The following is a 15,723-nucleotide window of genomic DNA, read 5'->3' as shown; positions in this document are numbered from 1 at the left end:
CCAAACTCCAATGCTCAGGTTCTAACAGAAGCAGAATTTCAATGTACTGTTTGGGGGCAGCCTCTTCCCTTCTTACGTGGCCTTGGGGGACCCCAAGGAAAGTCTTCTTTGTTCTCCTTCCCTCAGAGAGAGAAGCTGGCCCCATGTCCCGGGGTCCCCACCGTGTCCCAGTGCTGAGGAAGAGCCACACGCAGGGGCCTGGTGTCAGGAGTGTGGTCGGCCACTGCTTCTGGGCTCCCAGCCAGGGGCCTGGCGGCTGCATGGAAGAGCTGAATTGCTTTTGGGGGAAGGAGTGCTCACTGCCCACACCGATCACCATCCCCCTCTGCACTCTGCAATCCAGGCTCTGTGCCCAGCTTACGTCGATCACCAGCACTCCACATGTTCCTGCCATGGGAGGGATCATTCAGCATCACCCCATTGCACAGAGGAGGAGAGCGAGGCCCAGAGAGGGGAGGTAAATGGCTCCAGTCCCAGAGCTGGTCAGCAGAGAAGCTGGAAAGCAGGCCTCCGGAGCCCCTGCTAGACCAGCCAGAGACTCCCTGAGTAGAAAGTGAGCCCTCGCCTGCCTGACCAGACACGCACTGGCCCCTGACCTTCATAATGGCCTGTTCTTGACCTTGAAGGTGAGCTGGCCAACTAGGAGGGGGAGTCCAGCTGGTGGGACAGGCTGTAGCTACAGGACAGAGTGACACATCTGAGCTAGCAGGAGCCACACTCTGGTCTCCCTCCCGGAGCCTGACCAGGAGCTGGAATCTGGGTGCCCGAGGGGCCAGCACACAACAGGGCCTGCACTGACCAAGGATCCATGGCCCCCAGGGAGAGTCCACTCTGCCTTCTCCCCGCTCCTGCCTGGCCTCAGCTCTCCTCACTGTGGGGCTGCAGGACCCGGAACCCGGCCCCATAGGGACGGCTCGGTTCCAGCTTGTAATGATTTTGCAGCTCCCGGAGCCCCTGGATTTCCTGGGGCCGGAGGGAGGACTGGCTGTGTACCAGGACTGGGCTGGGGAGGATGCAGGGCCTTGTGGAGAGTGAAGGATGGGGCAGGGGCCGAGTCCTGGGGCCACGGCTCATGTCTAAAAAGGGCTGAAATCCCTGAATGCCCATGGGGCCCCTCATTACAGTAACGACCCCCTTCCCACTCGGGCATCCTGCTGGTGGGCCCCTCCACCCCGGCCTCCTTCCCGCCCCTCTGACTCCAGCCAGGGCTGCAGCCAGGGACAGGTTGGACCTCTGTCCCGGATCCTGCCAGGAAGACAAGGCAGAAGGGGGAGAGGAGAAGGGGAAGGGGCAGACTGATCTTCTCCCTGTCCTGAGTCGGCCTCCACTGATGCCTCCAGGTCCTCTGGCCCAGCCCTGCACTTAGCTGGACCCTGAGAGGGAGTCTGCATTCCAGGCCAGCTGGGTGGGGGGTATTCAATGACCTGTGCATCCCCAGGTGTCCTACCCACCTGGCCTTGCACCCTAAGGCCTGCCGCCCAGGGTGGGTGTGATTGCAGGGCCCAGCGGACTTTGGGGCCACAGAGCAGTTGGCTGTGGTGAGGAAATGTGGGGGACCGGTCAGGTGCAGAGCCATGGGTCTCATGTACATCCGCTGCAGGGCTGGTTCACCATACAGGTGCTGCGTGCAGGTCCCCTTTGCACACCTGGCCATCACACACCTGTCTGGCCCTCTCGGTGGGGAGGCCTGGGTGGCTGGTGCACCTGTCCCCCACCTACCCCTGGAGGACTGGCCACGTTCAAGCCTTCCCATGTCCAACCCTCAGGGACAGTTGGGAACCTGGGTCAAGAGAGGCAGGGACTGGCCCAAGACAAATGAGGGGTGCAGAGCCCAAGGAGCAGGGCTGCTCTCCAGTCCTGGGCCAGCCCCAACCCTCCCATGAGGGTCGCTTTGGGGGTGAGAGCCCCTCAGATCCTCGGGGAGAGCTACCCACCATGTCCCATGTGGGGACATGACCTTGGCATCCCCAGGCATGTAGAGGCATGTGCACCTGCAAACCCACCCACACACGCACCACTCTGACTGCCCAGCTGGGGGTCAGAAGGGGAGGACACCCTGGGAGCGAGGTGGGTGACAAGGGGGAAAGAAGAAAGAGGTTGGAGACAGCTGGGCCATGGGGCAAGGCATCAGGACTCCCGGCAAGGACCCAGATCCAGAGCATGGGGAGGGGAGACAGGCCAGGCTGATGGTCAGGGGTCCCCAAGGGCCCCAGGGGGTTGCCAGGGCACTGGGAAAAGACAGGGTCTGGGTTCCGGTGACCACCACCACCCTGGGCACTTGGGAGTAGGAAGAGATACCCACCCCCAAGTCCAGAGGGCTATAGCCCAAAAGGCCTCAGCTTCCTCTGCTGTCACTTGGGCTGCAGAGATGCAGTGTCCCAAGGGTCCCACAGGCTTGTAGAAGAGCCTGTTGGCCTTGGATCTCCATCCCTGACCCACTCTGCTCCCAGTGCTGGAAAATGCTTTGTACTCCCTCGAGGTCCTTCTCAGCAGAGGACAGACTCGGGGCTTGGGGGGCTGAGGACCTGGCTACGCAGAACGGGGCAGAGCACAGGGCCACCAGTCTGGAGACCAAGGTCAGGGCCCTCCTTGTTGCAGCCTCAGGGTCCCCATGTGGAAGAGGATCCAGAATCACTGCTCTGGTCAGGGTGAGGAGGCCTTAGGAAGGACTGGAGCACCGGGACCGGAGAGGGAAACGGGGACAAGGGAGGCTGCTGAGGTTTCTCACATCGCCCATGGAACCCACAGATCCTGCTCCTGGGAGAGACACAGACACAGAGACAGAGAAGGAGACAGAGAATGAACACAGGACAGAGGGAACCAGGAGAAGTCACAGACTTTCCTCCACCAGCTTGGAAATGACATCCCGGCATTTTGTGCCATTCTATTCCGGAGAGCGCCGTCACATAGGCCATCCACCCTGGAGGGGAGGGGATTCCACAGGGATGTGTGACCAGGATTCAGGGGTATTAGGGGCCACTGTGGGGACTGCCCAGCACACGGGCACAGACGAGGCCCTGGGACCTGAGACTAACCCTAATGGGAGCCCCTGGAAGTCTGCGTCACCAGGGGACAAGGTCAGAATCAGTTCATTCCTACCTTCCCACGGGGGCTGGGACACAGGCAGGAGGGGGGTGGCTTTGCCTGGACCCCAGCGCAGATTCAAGCCCCTCTGAGCTGTGTGCCCATGCCAAGCCCAGCCCCTGGCTCATCCTTGCATTGCCAAGTATGCACCAGCCTCCTGTGATAGCAGGCACGGAACATGTGTAGAGGTCCTACCCCTGATGGCATCCCTAGAACTAGAAGCCAGAATACCCCGATGTGCAGATGGGGAGCCTGGGGAGGCCCTGAGAGGCACGGGGTCTGTCCAGGGTCATAGCTCTGGGCACGCACAGGAACCAGGTCTGAACCCAGCTCTGTGCCATCACAGCAGAGACACCAGCTGCACCCAGGCCTCCCGGGGGCTGTGGGTGGGCTGTGAGGGTGTCACTGTATGGATGGGGCATGGGGGGAGGGTGAGCATTCCGCAGCGGGGGAGGGGGCCCCTCGGGGGGCTCTTGTGTGAGGAGGAAGTTGGGTAAGGGGACCCCAGGCAGTGGTGACCTCACTTCCCTGACAACAGAGCCCAACAGAATTTGGAACCCCGGTAACCAGGCACCCACATTCCACAGACAGCCCCCTGCCCAGCTCATTTCATTGGAGATCTTAATGGCAAAATGTTCACGTGTTGCCTGCCAAGGTCCCGAGGCTGCAGGTGGAAGAAGGCGCGCCTTGAGGACGCTGTCCCCCGCTGGGGATTTCATGTCAGGACTCCCCACCGCCTCTGGCCATTTGGTCGGAAGGACAGAAAGGTGACAGCAGGAGGCCCAGAGCCGGCCACCCAGCCCCACTTGCTCTGATGACCTGTGTAGCCCCAGGTGCCCTCCCTGTGTGTGTGTGTGTGTGTGAGTGTGCACATGTGTGTGTGCGTGTGTATGTGAGTGTGTGTGTAAAGAGGGGTCATGGGGGTGGGGACTGGGCAGGAGGACAGTGCGGATGGCCGGGCAGGGCTGTGATGCCTTGGGGCCGGCTACCGGTCCCTGTCTTTGCAGAAGGCCACGGAGGACACGGAGAGGCAGCTGGCGGACGTGCCCTCCTCCCTGACAGAGGGGGTGACCCCAAAGGCATCCCAAGAAACAGGTGCTGGGGATTGCGAGGCAAGACCTCCGACACCACGCGGACCACCGTCCCAGGTGGTCGTCCACTGGACAGTGGTCCAGGAGCCGGAGCCCATGGAGGCCGAGGCCGAGGGTGAGAAGGGTGGGGCTGGGTGTTTGTGGTGTGTGGGGACGGGTCGGTGCGGCCCCACAAGGGAGGAGCTCCCAGAGGCTGGTGTGGGGCCACGAGCAACGACTGGGCACAGAGCACACAGCGGGTGGACTGCAGTTGGGGAGACGTCCCCGTGAAGGTTCCTTCCCGGCTGTGGCTTCTCTGGGAGACCCTGGGCTGGGCTCTCTCTCTGCAAAGGCCCACGGAGAGCAGGCATATGGGTGAGCTTTTCTCCTCTCACAGCTGCTCCACCACCTGAGGAGCTAGAGCCCGATCTGGAGGGAGGGCTGGTGCCTGCAGTGACTTCAGGAGGAGACCAGGAGCCGGCAGGTGACCCGGCACCTGCCCACGGAGAGCCTGGCGCTGTCCAGGAAGAACTGGCACCTGCTCCTGCCCCAGCCCCTGCCCCTGCCCCTGCTACAGTTCCTGCCACTCCCCCTTCCCCCACCCCAGCCCCTGCCCCTGCCTCGGACCTAGATCCTGACCTGGCTCCTGCCCCTTCCCTTACCCCTGCCTCTGCCCCTGCCCCAGCCCCTGCCCCTGCCTGTGCTCTTGTTCCTGCCCCTGCCCCTGTTCCTGCTCCTGCCCCTGCCAGAGCCACTGTCCCTGACCCAGATCCTACCCTTGCTCCTGCCCCTGTCCGTACTCCTGCCAGAGCCACTGCCCCTTCCCCTGCCCCTGCCAGTGGTCCTGTTCCTCCCCCTGACCCAGATCCTGTCCCTGCTCCTGCCCTGGATCCTGCACCTGCCACTACTGCTGACCCTGTCCCTCCCCTTGCCCCTGCCCCTGTCCCTGCCCCTATCCTGAGCCCTGCCCCTACTCCTGCTCCTGCAGGGCTCCCACAGCCACATCCAGAGCCCACAGCCCTGCAGGGAGAGCTCCTTGTACAATCACCCTTAGTTCCATCCCCGGAACCCGAGACCCCACCCGATTGTTTCATCCCCTCCCCCTGTGTTCTTTCTCTCTGGTACATATTAACTGTTATTTTATCCTTCCATGTCCTATATACTGTTTATTATTTGTTTTAAATAAAATTACTTGTTTTCAATTGAACACGTCTTGAGCATTAAGTACATGCCCAACGCTGTGCCACCACACCCCAGAATATTGCTGCAGAATGTCTCATTCCCCAAAGGAGTCCCCAAACCAGAAGCCCTCCCTGCCCATTTCTCCTCCAGCCCAGACCCCGGCAACCCCTAAGCTGCTTTCTCTCTCTGTTCCTTTACCTATTCCTGATGTTTCTGTAAGTGGAATCACGCAATAGGGGCCTTTGTGTCTGCCCCCCTATTTTCAAAGGGGACTTGTTTTCTTCTGTGTTCATTTGTCATAAAATTTCCCTTATTTGATATTGAAATCCCCGCTAGATGACACATCAGATGTAATCAAAGAGGCCACTTTAGGAATTATGGGCACAATCTCGGGGCCGAGACCCCTGGTCCTGCTGGGACACCACAGCCTGACCCCAGACAGGACAGGGCTGGTTCCTCCTGAGACCCACACAGAAACCAGGGAAATGCAGAAAGCTGGAAGACACACCACAAAGGGCAAAAGCATTGCTCACAACCCAAGGCCAGAGAAAGGTTTCACCTGACTCTGGTCCAAACCACGCTCCAAGTCACTGGGTTCCACAGGGACGGAGACCAAACACATGCAAGTCCAAGGCGGAAGGATAGGCACGCAGGGAATATGGGTCAGAGATGCGGGAGCTCCTGGGGAAGGACTCCGGCAAAGGAAACCCTATGGAGGCAGCGCTGGTCACCCTCAGACTGGCAGGTGTCTGGTCTGGGGACCAGCAGCCCTGGGGAGAACATGAGGAAGTAGAGGTCCCCTGGAGAGAAGGGTGACGGGCACCCCTGTCTGGGAGAACAGTGAGCAGCACCCACCCCAGGCCACAGGTGCACCCACCCTCAGCCTCGGACTCAGCCCCGGAAACTCTGGCTCGGTTTTTCACACACCTATTGTCAGGAGTGTTCATCACAGCGGTGCTGGAGAGAGCAGGGAATGGAACAGCACTAATGCCCAAGGAGATGGATGGGATCCACGGTCCCCGTCCTCATGATAGAATGCCCTACAGCTACTGTCCCGGTGTCATCCGGGGCACAGGATCCGGGAAGCCCCTCCTGAGACCCACCCCTCCTGCCACCCTGCCCCTGGGAACATTGGGAATTGTTTGAGGAGGAGGGGGAGAGGATCCAGGATGACAGCGGGTCCAAGCAGAAGGAAGGTCAGCACTGGGAGGACAGATGGACGTGCCCTGAGCCACCATCCAGGGCCCGGGCTGTGATGCCCTCGGACTTCACCCCAAATAAGGACTCCTGATTTATGGACCCAGCTTCTGTGGTTTTACTCCCTCCCTCATTCATTCTCTCCCTCATTCATTCCCCACCTCCACCCCGCCCCACCCCCCCCCTCCCTCCCTCCCTCCCTCTTTCCTCCCTCATTCAGCAGAGGATCTGGGGTCCCTGCTGTGTACTGAGCACTGGGGCTTCATCAGTGAGCACCCCCCAACCCACATGGTCACGTCCACTGTGGGAGGCGACGGGGGCAGTCCTCAGGGCTAGCACTGGTGATGAGCACCAGGAATCTGCTCCTGAAAACACCGGCCAGTTGCACAAAGAATGGAGAGACCCATGCTTAGCACTTCCTCTAGAAAAATCTAGTCCTGAAAAGTGATGAAAAGTAAGTATATCCTAGACTTCATGCGATGTGAGTTCTAATGGCAGGTACCTACTGATTCCTAGAACCAACAAAGAGTAAATCATCCAGTGTCGACTGGGGTGTTGTGACCCAACTTTTCTGACCAAATGACACGTTTCAGCCAACATCTCCAGGGCCTCTGAGTTTTCCCAAGGGTCTCTGCGATTCTCTGATCCTTCCATCAACCTCCTTGGGAAGCTCTATCCTGTCGTCTTCCTTGTCTCCTGCCTCTTCTGGGACCCTTCCGTGGCCTCCCCGCCAGGGCCACCCCCACCAGGACTCCCTGTGCCCCCTGGCCTGATGCCCACATCCCACGCTGGGTCCCGTGAGCCCAGTGCTTTTTGCAAGGACTGTGTGCTCCCTCTGGGGTCACTTGGCATCTCTCTTGCAGTGGCCTGCATCTTCCTGTGCTGGGTCTCCTCTGAGCAGTCTGTGAGGCCGGACTCTACCCATGTCACGGGCATGGAAGCGAGAGTCCAGAAGGTCCAGACGACCTGCTCCCAGTCCCAGCGTGTGGAGCCGGGGTCAAGGATGGTCCGCGAGCAGAGGAAGACTTGGGCCCAGGGAGACTGAGGGAGGATGTGGCACAGTGAGCCTGCAGGAGGAGAGTGAGCACTATGTGGGCCTGGTGCTCAGACCTGCTGGGAGACCGCATCTCACCCACAGCAGCTCTGTCCCCAGGGCTGGAGGGTGTCAGGGTAGCCACCCTCCGAGGCTCTAGGCTGACAGTGACTGGCAGGAGAGGAGGTGCACCTGATGCAGGAGAGAACCCTCAGGCAGAGAGGAGGGGGCAGGTGCTTCCCCAGCAGCTGGAGGAACTCGGGGTAGCCACCCTCCCGGGGTGCAGGATGGCAGTGGCCGGCAGGGGAGGAGGCACCTGGTGCAGGAGAGAGCCCTCAGGCAGAGAGGAGGGGATAGGCTCTCCCCCAGCAGCAGGTGCACTGGGGCAGGCTGAGGGGGCATCTGTGGACAGCAGTGCCTGCAGCTGGGGTCTCCACACAGACCCCCTCCTCAGGCTCAGCACAAGCTTGTCTGGATGGCCTTTGTCCCCCAAATACAAAGTCTGGCCCAGGACCCTCCTCAAGCCCCAACTCCCAATCCTTTGACCTCAGCTCAAGTGACAAGAAATGGCCAATAGTTTAGGTGGGGTTGGGTGCACAGGGACATTTGCTTTTCTGGCCCATGCTGTAACATTGCTGGCATTTTAAAGATCTCAGGGCTTTGATTCAAAAACGGTAGGATGCCGGGGACCCCAGTCGGCTTTCTGGAAACCTGCCTCTGGGCCTTGCAGCCCTCCCATCCCACCAGCTCTGCTCAGAATCCCTCCAGGTCACAGACCCACAGTCTTGGCTCCTCAGATGGCCCGGACGATGCACCTTCAAAAAGCGATCCCGGTGGGGCAGCAGGACACACTGTGGATTCCAGCAAATACACCTCCCAGAAACTGAGGGTGCTGCTGGACGAGCTGTCTGAAAACAGCCATGTCAGGGTTCCAGGAAGATACCAGAGGCACAGGAGTAACTGAGGAGCATCTGAAGGTCAGGTAGGGGCAGTCAGAGCTTCCAGACCCTTCTTCCCTAAAGCTCCTCATTCCTCAGCCTTTCTTCCGGTGATTCTGCCTGGTTTCTATTTGCCCCAACTGTTATCCATTGCCTTAGGCAGCAGAGACTCACGTATGCCTTTAAATGTTTTGGACATTGAATGTCCTCCAGTAGCCACTTCACTACTGGGAAAGTTGGTAGCAAGCAAGAAGTCCCAGAGGACTCCAAGGGTCTGGACTTGGTGTTTCCCTCTCCTGAGATGGGGACACCTGTGGGAGGTGCAGGTGGTCAGCTGGGGGAGGGGGGCAGGCACCTGACGTGGACAGATGGGGCATAGGTGAGGCCCGAGGCCCCTGGGGTATGTGCCTGGCATCCGGACTGAACAGGTCTTCAGAGCTGCAGACTGGCTGGGATCATCTTCAGGCTGAGGAGGAAGGTGAGGGGAACAGAGGGGACTGAGGAGCTCAGACAGGAGAGGGCTGAGCCACACTTTTGGGGGAAAAGCGGGGTCAGGTTCAGGCTCACAGGGACAGACCTTGAGGCCATTATGCCATGTGAAATAAGCCAGTCCCTAAAGGACCGACACTGGAGGACCCCACTTGTGAGGGATGGAGAGCACTCCCATCACAGAGGTGGAAGGAGCTGCTGGGTGCCAGGGCTGGGGAAAGGGAATGGGGGGTTAGGGTCTCGTGGGTAGAGGTTCAGTTGGGGATGATGAAAACATTGTGGCGATGGACAGAGGTAGCCAGTGCAGAACAGGAAATATACTTATTGACACTGAAACGCGCTTCATGGTATCAACTGTATGTCCATTATACCACAATACAAAAGAAGTGAGTCAGGACGTCGGGGCTGTCGCAAATCCCTGGAGGGCCCAGGAGCAGGGAGCCTGTATCTTAGTTCTCGCTCTCACGCTCTGCCCCTTGTTGGGTGACTGAGCTCAGTAAGTGCTTGCTAAGACACAGTGCAGGCAGCTGGTCCAGAGAAAGTGCACAAGTGCAAACCCACTGGTGGGCACTGAGGAATCCCAAGGGGACGCGCATCCAGACGGAGCGAGTGCCCACATTTCACAAACAACCAGCCAGAAATAGCCATTTAAAACCAAAGCAGGAACCTTATATAGCCCAGAGGGCTCCACGCTCCTGGAGGCCGAGCTAGTGGCCACGGCCAAGGCCTCTGGTAGTGAGGGCACTGGGGGGTCTGAGAGGTGGCTCGGCGCACCCTGACCCTGAAGCCCCATGGCTGCGGTGAGGTGTAAGGACTGGGAGGGAAGACCCGGCCAGCACCTGTTCTGGCTCCATGGATGCTACAGGACTGCTCCCAGCCCCAACAGGAGATGTCTGTTTAGAACCATGGAGAAAAATTTTTCCCTCAAGTGTTCTTTTTAAAGATGGTTGCTCAGCATTGACACAGAAAAACATCCGACATAAAACTGGAGCCGTTCACAGTTGCAAATGACCCCGAAATGATCAAAATGTAGTGACCACAAAGAGAGGAACGTGTGCCCCCAGGCAGGCCTCCTGTGCACAGGGGTGCCTGGGGCGTTGGCGTGCCCGTGCAAGCAGTGCTGGGCTCCACAGTTTCCCTCAAGGGGACAGAAGTAGGAATCTGCTCTGACAGCTCCGCTCAAGGCAGCACCCCCTGATGGAGACGGGGGCAGCCCCTCGTGACTTCCAGATGTCCTGGTGATTCTTGGGCACAGCCATGGATCTCAGCTTCTTCATGACCCAGGGAATGATGGGGGGCCAGCCCAGCAGCCGTGGGTCCCACAGGTCCTCCGGGGACAGCACCTTGGTGGGCCTGTGGTCCAGCAGGTACCTGTTCAGGTGGCTCTCATCGGGCCACGAGGCCTCAATCCCACTGGCCCAGTTGACCACCATCGCCTGGTGACAGGCCGAGGTCAGTCGGGGAACCTCCACCACCAATCCCCCAAAAAAGGCCCCCATGTAGTAAAAGTTGCCCTGGTCCCTGGGGATGTGGGTCTGGGACTGTGGCCAGCACGCGTAGCTGAAGTCCTCGTGGGCTGCCCAGGAGAAACCGGGGTGTGGGGTGCCAAAGAGGGGAGGCAGGATCTCCATGCCCACATGGTCCCAGAACTTCATTCCCGCATCCACATCCACGCACACCAGGTCTTCCACGTCACAGAGGAAGCGCTGCTCACAGAAGCGGCTGATCATCGCTATGTGCCACATGGACACATCCTGCCAGAGCAGGACGCCGCGGACCTCGACGACCACCACCCTCCGGCCCTCCCAGAGTGGCCCACGGGGCACAGCAACCAGCTGGTCGGTGAAGACATAGTAAGTGACCCTGTGTCCACCATGAGGACCACCACCCTCCGGCCTCCCTGGAGGGGCACACGGGGCCCGGCAGCCGGCTGATTGGTGAAAACCTAGTAGTTGACCCCGTGCCCCACCATGAGGTGCTTCTCTGCTGTCTGCAGGAATAGCTCCAGGAAGACCACGTATCCACAGGGGCAGTGGACAGGGCAGGAAGAGGGTCACAGCCAGAGGCTGGCAGCAGGACCCCAGAGTTGGGGGCCATGGACATGTGCACCTTCTTCAAGGGGGTGGGCCCTGGGCTGCTTTAAGCAACAGCCACCTCCTGACCTTCCTGAGGGAATCTGCCAGCAGGGCCTCCCTAATGTCTGTTCCCAGAGATGGGGGCCATCAGCACCCCGTCTTCCAAAGGGGAGCCTGAGGCTTCGGAGGCTGGAAACCCATGCAGCCCCACAGTCAGCATGCTGGAGCCAGGAACACTCCCCCTGTGCTGAGCTCCTGGGCAAACCCTGCAGGTGCCCTCCACTGCCCCCCCCCCCCTGCAGATCCCATCCCCACCTTCCAGGAGGGAAGCACCTTTGGGCACAGCCCTCATTTCTATGTCTTACAGAGTGGGTAGAATCAGCAGGGCCGGACACCTGTCCCACTTTGCTTTGAGTGGGCTGCCGCTGGCCCCCACAGACCTGTCTCCACTTCCTGTAGGGTCCTCCCTGGAAGGCTGCTGGGCATCCTGCTGACAAGGTGCTCAGTAAGCCACTGGTATTCCTAGGAGGGGTCACCCTCAAACTCTGCCACATCAGGAATCAGGTCCAGCCCGTGGACAGGGAAGGCAAAAGACGACACCAGGAAGAAGAGGGGGCTTGCTTAGGCCCCAGGCTCGAATCCAAGGGTGTAAGCTTCCAGGTCCAGGTCTACATCTCCCCAGCCCCAAAGGGTTCAAAGTCTTATCCAACCACGTCCCATGGCTGGTCCCCCTTTAAGGGTACTACCTGCTCCCCCCTGTGAGGACAGCAGCTCCCCCATTATCAGCAAGTGTGGTGAGCCCCTCTGAGACTGATTTTTTTGCATAGGCGCTAAGGCTACTTCCCTGTGCCTGCCCCCTCCCCGGCAGGTTAGTAAATTGCTCACACAGGGAAGGCGGGCATTACATTTAAATAGGGGATAGGCACACTCAACCAGCAGACATAAGTCAGGTCACCAGAGGGCAAGTCCAGACCCAGCCAATGGGGCAACAAGCCCAATATGAAGCAGGGGGATAGAAGAGGGATCCTGACAGGGGGCACAGCAAAAGGAAAGGCCTGTAGTCAGGCCCAGGGCACATGTGGACGACCACACACTTGGGTGGCCCACAGAAGGGGGGGCCGTGGTGGAAGAGGTGAGGCTGGGGAGGTCGGGCAGGAGGGGAGCAGACCACAAAGAGGCCCAAAGGTTATGTTCCGAAAATATCACTCTAGTTACCAGAGGAGAATGGGTTCTGTGCAGCAGAGGACAGGGAGACCCTAATCCCTAACCCTAACATGACCCGTACCCTAACCCGTACCCTAACACATACCCTAACCCTAACCTGCACCCTAACACATACCCTAACCCTAACCCATACCCTAACCCTAACCCCTAACCTGTACCCTAACCCTAACCCGTACCCAAACCCTAACCCATACCATAACCCTAACCTGTACCCTAACCCTAACCCATACCCTAACCTGTACCCTAACCCTAACGCATACCCTAACCCTAACCCGTACCTGTACCCAAACCCGTACCCTAACCCTAACCCATACCCTAACCCTAACCCGTATCCTAACCCTAACCCATACCCTAACCCGTACCCAAACCCATACCCTAACCCATACCCTAAACCCTAAACCCCAACCCCAATCCCAACCCGAACCCAAACCCTAACCCGAACCCCTACCCCAGGTCCATAACCCCGAACCCAAATCTGAACTCAAACCCCTAAACCCTAAACCTGAACCCAGAACTCAAACCCCAAATGCTGAACCCGAACCTGAACCCTGAATGCGAACCTGAACTCGAACCCCTAAATCCAAAACCCTAACTCAAACCCTGAACCCGAACTCCCAACCCGAACCCAAACCCTAACCCTAACCTCTAAGCCCTAAGCCCTAGCCCTAGCCCCACCCCAAACCCTAACCCTAACCCCTAACCCCTAAGCACTAAGCCCTAGCCTGAACCCCAACCCTTAGCCCAAATCCCCTCACCCTAGCCTGAACCCCTCACCCCTCGCCCCTCACCCAGGCTCACCTGTGAAGATCACCCTTCTGGCCGATCGCATCTTCCAAGCTTCAGGACCTTAACCCAACCTCAGATATACACATGGATGAAAACATGGACAGACATTTCTCCAAGGATGACATACAACTGACTAACACTTGTATAGTGCTCCATATCACTTGGCTTCAGGGAAATACAAATCTAAACCACAATACGGTACCCCAACATGCCAGGCGGAATGGCTAAAATTAACAACACAGGAAACAACAAATGTTGGTGGGGTGTGGAGGAAGGGGAACCCTCTTACACTGTTGGTGGGAATGCAAACTGGTACAGCAACTCCGGAAAACGACATTGACGTTCCTCAAGAAATTAAAAATCGAGATACCCTATGACCCACCAATTGCACTACTGGGTATTTCCCCAAAAGATACATATCTATAGTGAAAAGAAGGGGCACCTGCCCTGCAATGTTCACAGCAGCAACGTCCACTATAGCCAAACTGTGGAAAGAGCCCAGATGTGCACAGACAGATGAATGCATAAGGAGATGTGTTACATACATACAATGGAATATCATCCAGCCATCAGAAAGGATGAATACTTACCATCCCATCGACCTGGATGCAACTGGACGGTACTATGCTGAGTGAAGTAAATCTATCAGAGAAAGACAACTGTCATATGGTTTCACTCATATGGGAAATAAAAGAAACAGCACAGAGGACCATACAGGAAGGGAGAAATAGCTCAATGGAAAATCATCAGAGAGGAAGAAAAACCATGAGGGACTCTTAACTCTAGCAACAGAAGGAGGGTTGCTGGAGGGGAGGTGGGGGGGGTGGGGGGTGCAATAACTGGGTGACAGGCATGAAGGATGGCACGTGATGCAACGAGCAATGGGTGTTATACACAACTGTTAACTTATTGAACAGCACAACTGAAACTAATGATGTACTGCAAGTTGGCTCACTGAATTTAAACTTAAAAAAAAACTCCAACAATCCTAACATTTTATATGAAACCACAAAAGATAATGAACGGACAATGCAATGTTGAGAAAAAAACAAAGCTGGAAGAGTCACAATTCCAGATTTCAAATTATACTACAAGCTGTAGTCATCCTAACAGTATGGTACTGGCACAAAAATAGACACAGTGACCAAGGGAGCAGGACAGAAGCTCAGACATAAACCCAAAAGGCAGGCAAGAATATCGAAAAGACAAAGGACAGTCTCTACAACAAATGGTGTTGGGAAAACTGGACACCTATGCACAGAAGAATGGAATTAGACCGCTTTCTTACACCATACACACAAACTCAAAATAGTTTCAAGACCTAAATGTGAGTCCTGAAACCATAAAAATCCTACAAGAGGGCGCAAACACTAACTTCTCTGACATAGACCACACCAACATTTTTCTAGACGTGTCTCCTGAGGCAAAGGAGACAAAAGCAAAAATAAGCTACTGGGACTACATCCAAATAAAAAGTTTCCACACAGCACAAGAACAATGAAAATAATAATAAAAAGACAACCTACCGAATGGGAGAAGATATTTGCAAACATCATATGTAATAAAGGGACAGTGCCCAAAATGTATAGAACTGATACAACTCAACATCCAAAAAACAAATAATCCAGTTAAACAATAGGCAGAAGACATGAACAGACATTTCTCCACAGAAGAACTACAGATGGCCAACAGTCACATGAAAAGATGCTCATCATCACCCATCGTCAGGCAAATGCAAATCAAAACTACAATGAGATATTACCTCACAATGTCAGAATGGCTAACAGCAGCAGCACAAGAAACAACAGGTGTCGGAAGGATGTGGAGAAAGGGGAACCCTCGTGCACTGTGGGTGCGAATGCAAACTGTTGCAGCCGCCGTGGAAAACCAGGATGGAGGTTCCTCAAAAAATTAAATCTAGAACTACTCTACAATCCAGCAATCACACTACTGGGTGTTTACCCAACGAATATGAAAATGATAACTCAAAAGGATGCATGCACCCCTGTGCTTCTTGCAACATTACTTACAATATCACAATATGGAAGGAACTAAGTGTCTGTTGATAAACTGATAAATGATAAACTGTTGACAAACTGATAAATGAGATGATAGATGTGTGTATACACACACACACAGTGGAATACTGTTGATAAACTGATAAATGAGATGATAGATGAGTGTATACACACACACACACAGTGGAATACTGTTGATAAACTGATAAATGATAAACTGTTGATAAACTGATAAATGAGATGATAGATGTGTATACACACACACACACACATACACACACACAGTGTAATACTTCTCATCCATAAAAAAAGAATGAAATCTTGCCATTTGCAGCCACATGGATGGAGCTAGAGGGTGTTATCCTAAGTGAAATCAGTCCGTCAGAGAAAGACAAATACCATATGATGTCACTCTTATGTGGAATTTAAAAAACAAACATAAATAAATAAAGGAGAAAAGAGACAAACCAAAATGCAGACTCTTAACAATAAACAACTGATGGTGACCAGAGGGGAGGTGGATGGAGGGATGACTGAAACGGGTGAAGGGGATTAAGAGTACACTTTTCTTGATGGGCACTGAGTAATATACAGAATTACTGAATCACTCTATCGTACACCTGAAAC

At 56.1% G+C, this 15,723-nt stretch overlaps 2 protein-coding genes across 2 annotated transcripts; one reads left to right on the top strand and one right to left on the bottom strand.

Annotated features, from left to right (window-relative positions):
• Positions 1 to 3,663: 3,663 nt before the first annotated feature.
• Positions 3,664 to 5,375, top strand: LOC118356923 (skin secretory protein xP2-like). Its single transcript, XM_035727331.1, has 3 exons — positions 3,664 to 3,851; positions 4,092 to 4,290; positions 4,552 to 5,375. The coding sequence occupies exons 1-3, from the start codon at positions 3,717 to 3,719 to the stop codon at positions 5,334 to 5,336; spliced, it is 1,119 nt and encodes a 372-aa protein (XP_035583224.1). The 5' UTR covers positions 3,664 to 3,716; the 3' UTR covers positions 5,337 to 5,375.
• Positions 5,376 to 9,986: 4,611 nt separating this feature from the next.
• LOC118356899 (histo-blood group ABO system transferase-like) lies at positions 9,987 to 13,121 on the bottom strand. The gene is made up of 2 exons (XM_035727088.1): positions 13,091 to 13,121; positions 9,987 to 10,893 (listed from the first exon to the last, which is right to left on the bottom strand). Exons 1-2 carry the CDS (start codon positions 13,119 to 13,121, stop codon positions 10,133 to 10,135), a joined length of 792 nt encoding a protein of 263 aa, XP_035582981.1. The 3' UTR covers positions 9,987 to 10,132.
• Positions 13,122 to 15,723: the final 2,602 nt, after the last annotated feature.

Source organism: Zalophus californianus, chromosome 4, assembly GCF_009762305.2.
Source record: "Zalophus californianus isolate mZalCal1 chromosome 4, mZalCal1.pri.v2, whole genome shotgun sequence".
Lineage (NCBI taxonomy): Eukaryota > Metazoa > Chordata > Mammalia > Carnivora > Otariidae > Zalophus > Zalophus californianus.
Note: the sequence above shows the minus strand (reverse complement) of the source record. Positions and strands in the feature narration are given on the sequence as shown.

Bases quoted from the DNA above. Each gene is read 5' to 3' on its own strand.
- LOC118356923 (XM_035727331.1), top strand. From the start codon at position 3,717: ATGTTCACGTGTTGCCTGCCAAGGTCCCGAGGCTGCAGGTGGAAGAAG. The intron at 3,852-4,091 runs GTGACAGCAGGA...CTGTCTTTGCAG, and splicing joins TTGGTCGGAAGGACAGAAAG to AAGGCCACGGAGGACACGGA. The intron at 4,291-4,551 runs GTGAGAAGGGTG...CTCCTCTCACAG, and splicing joins CATGGAGGCCGAGGCCGAGG to CTGCTCCACCACCTGAGGAG.
- LOC118356899 (XM_035727088.1), bottom strand. From the start codon at position 13,121: ATGCGATCGGCCAGAAGGGTGATCTTCACAG. The intron at 10,894-13,090 runs GTGAGCCTGGGT...GTGCCCCTCCAG, and splicing joins CAGAAGGGTGATCTTCACAG to GGAGGCCGGAGGGTGGTGGT.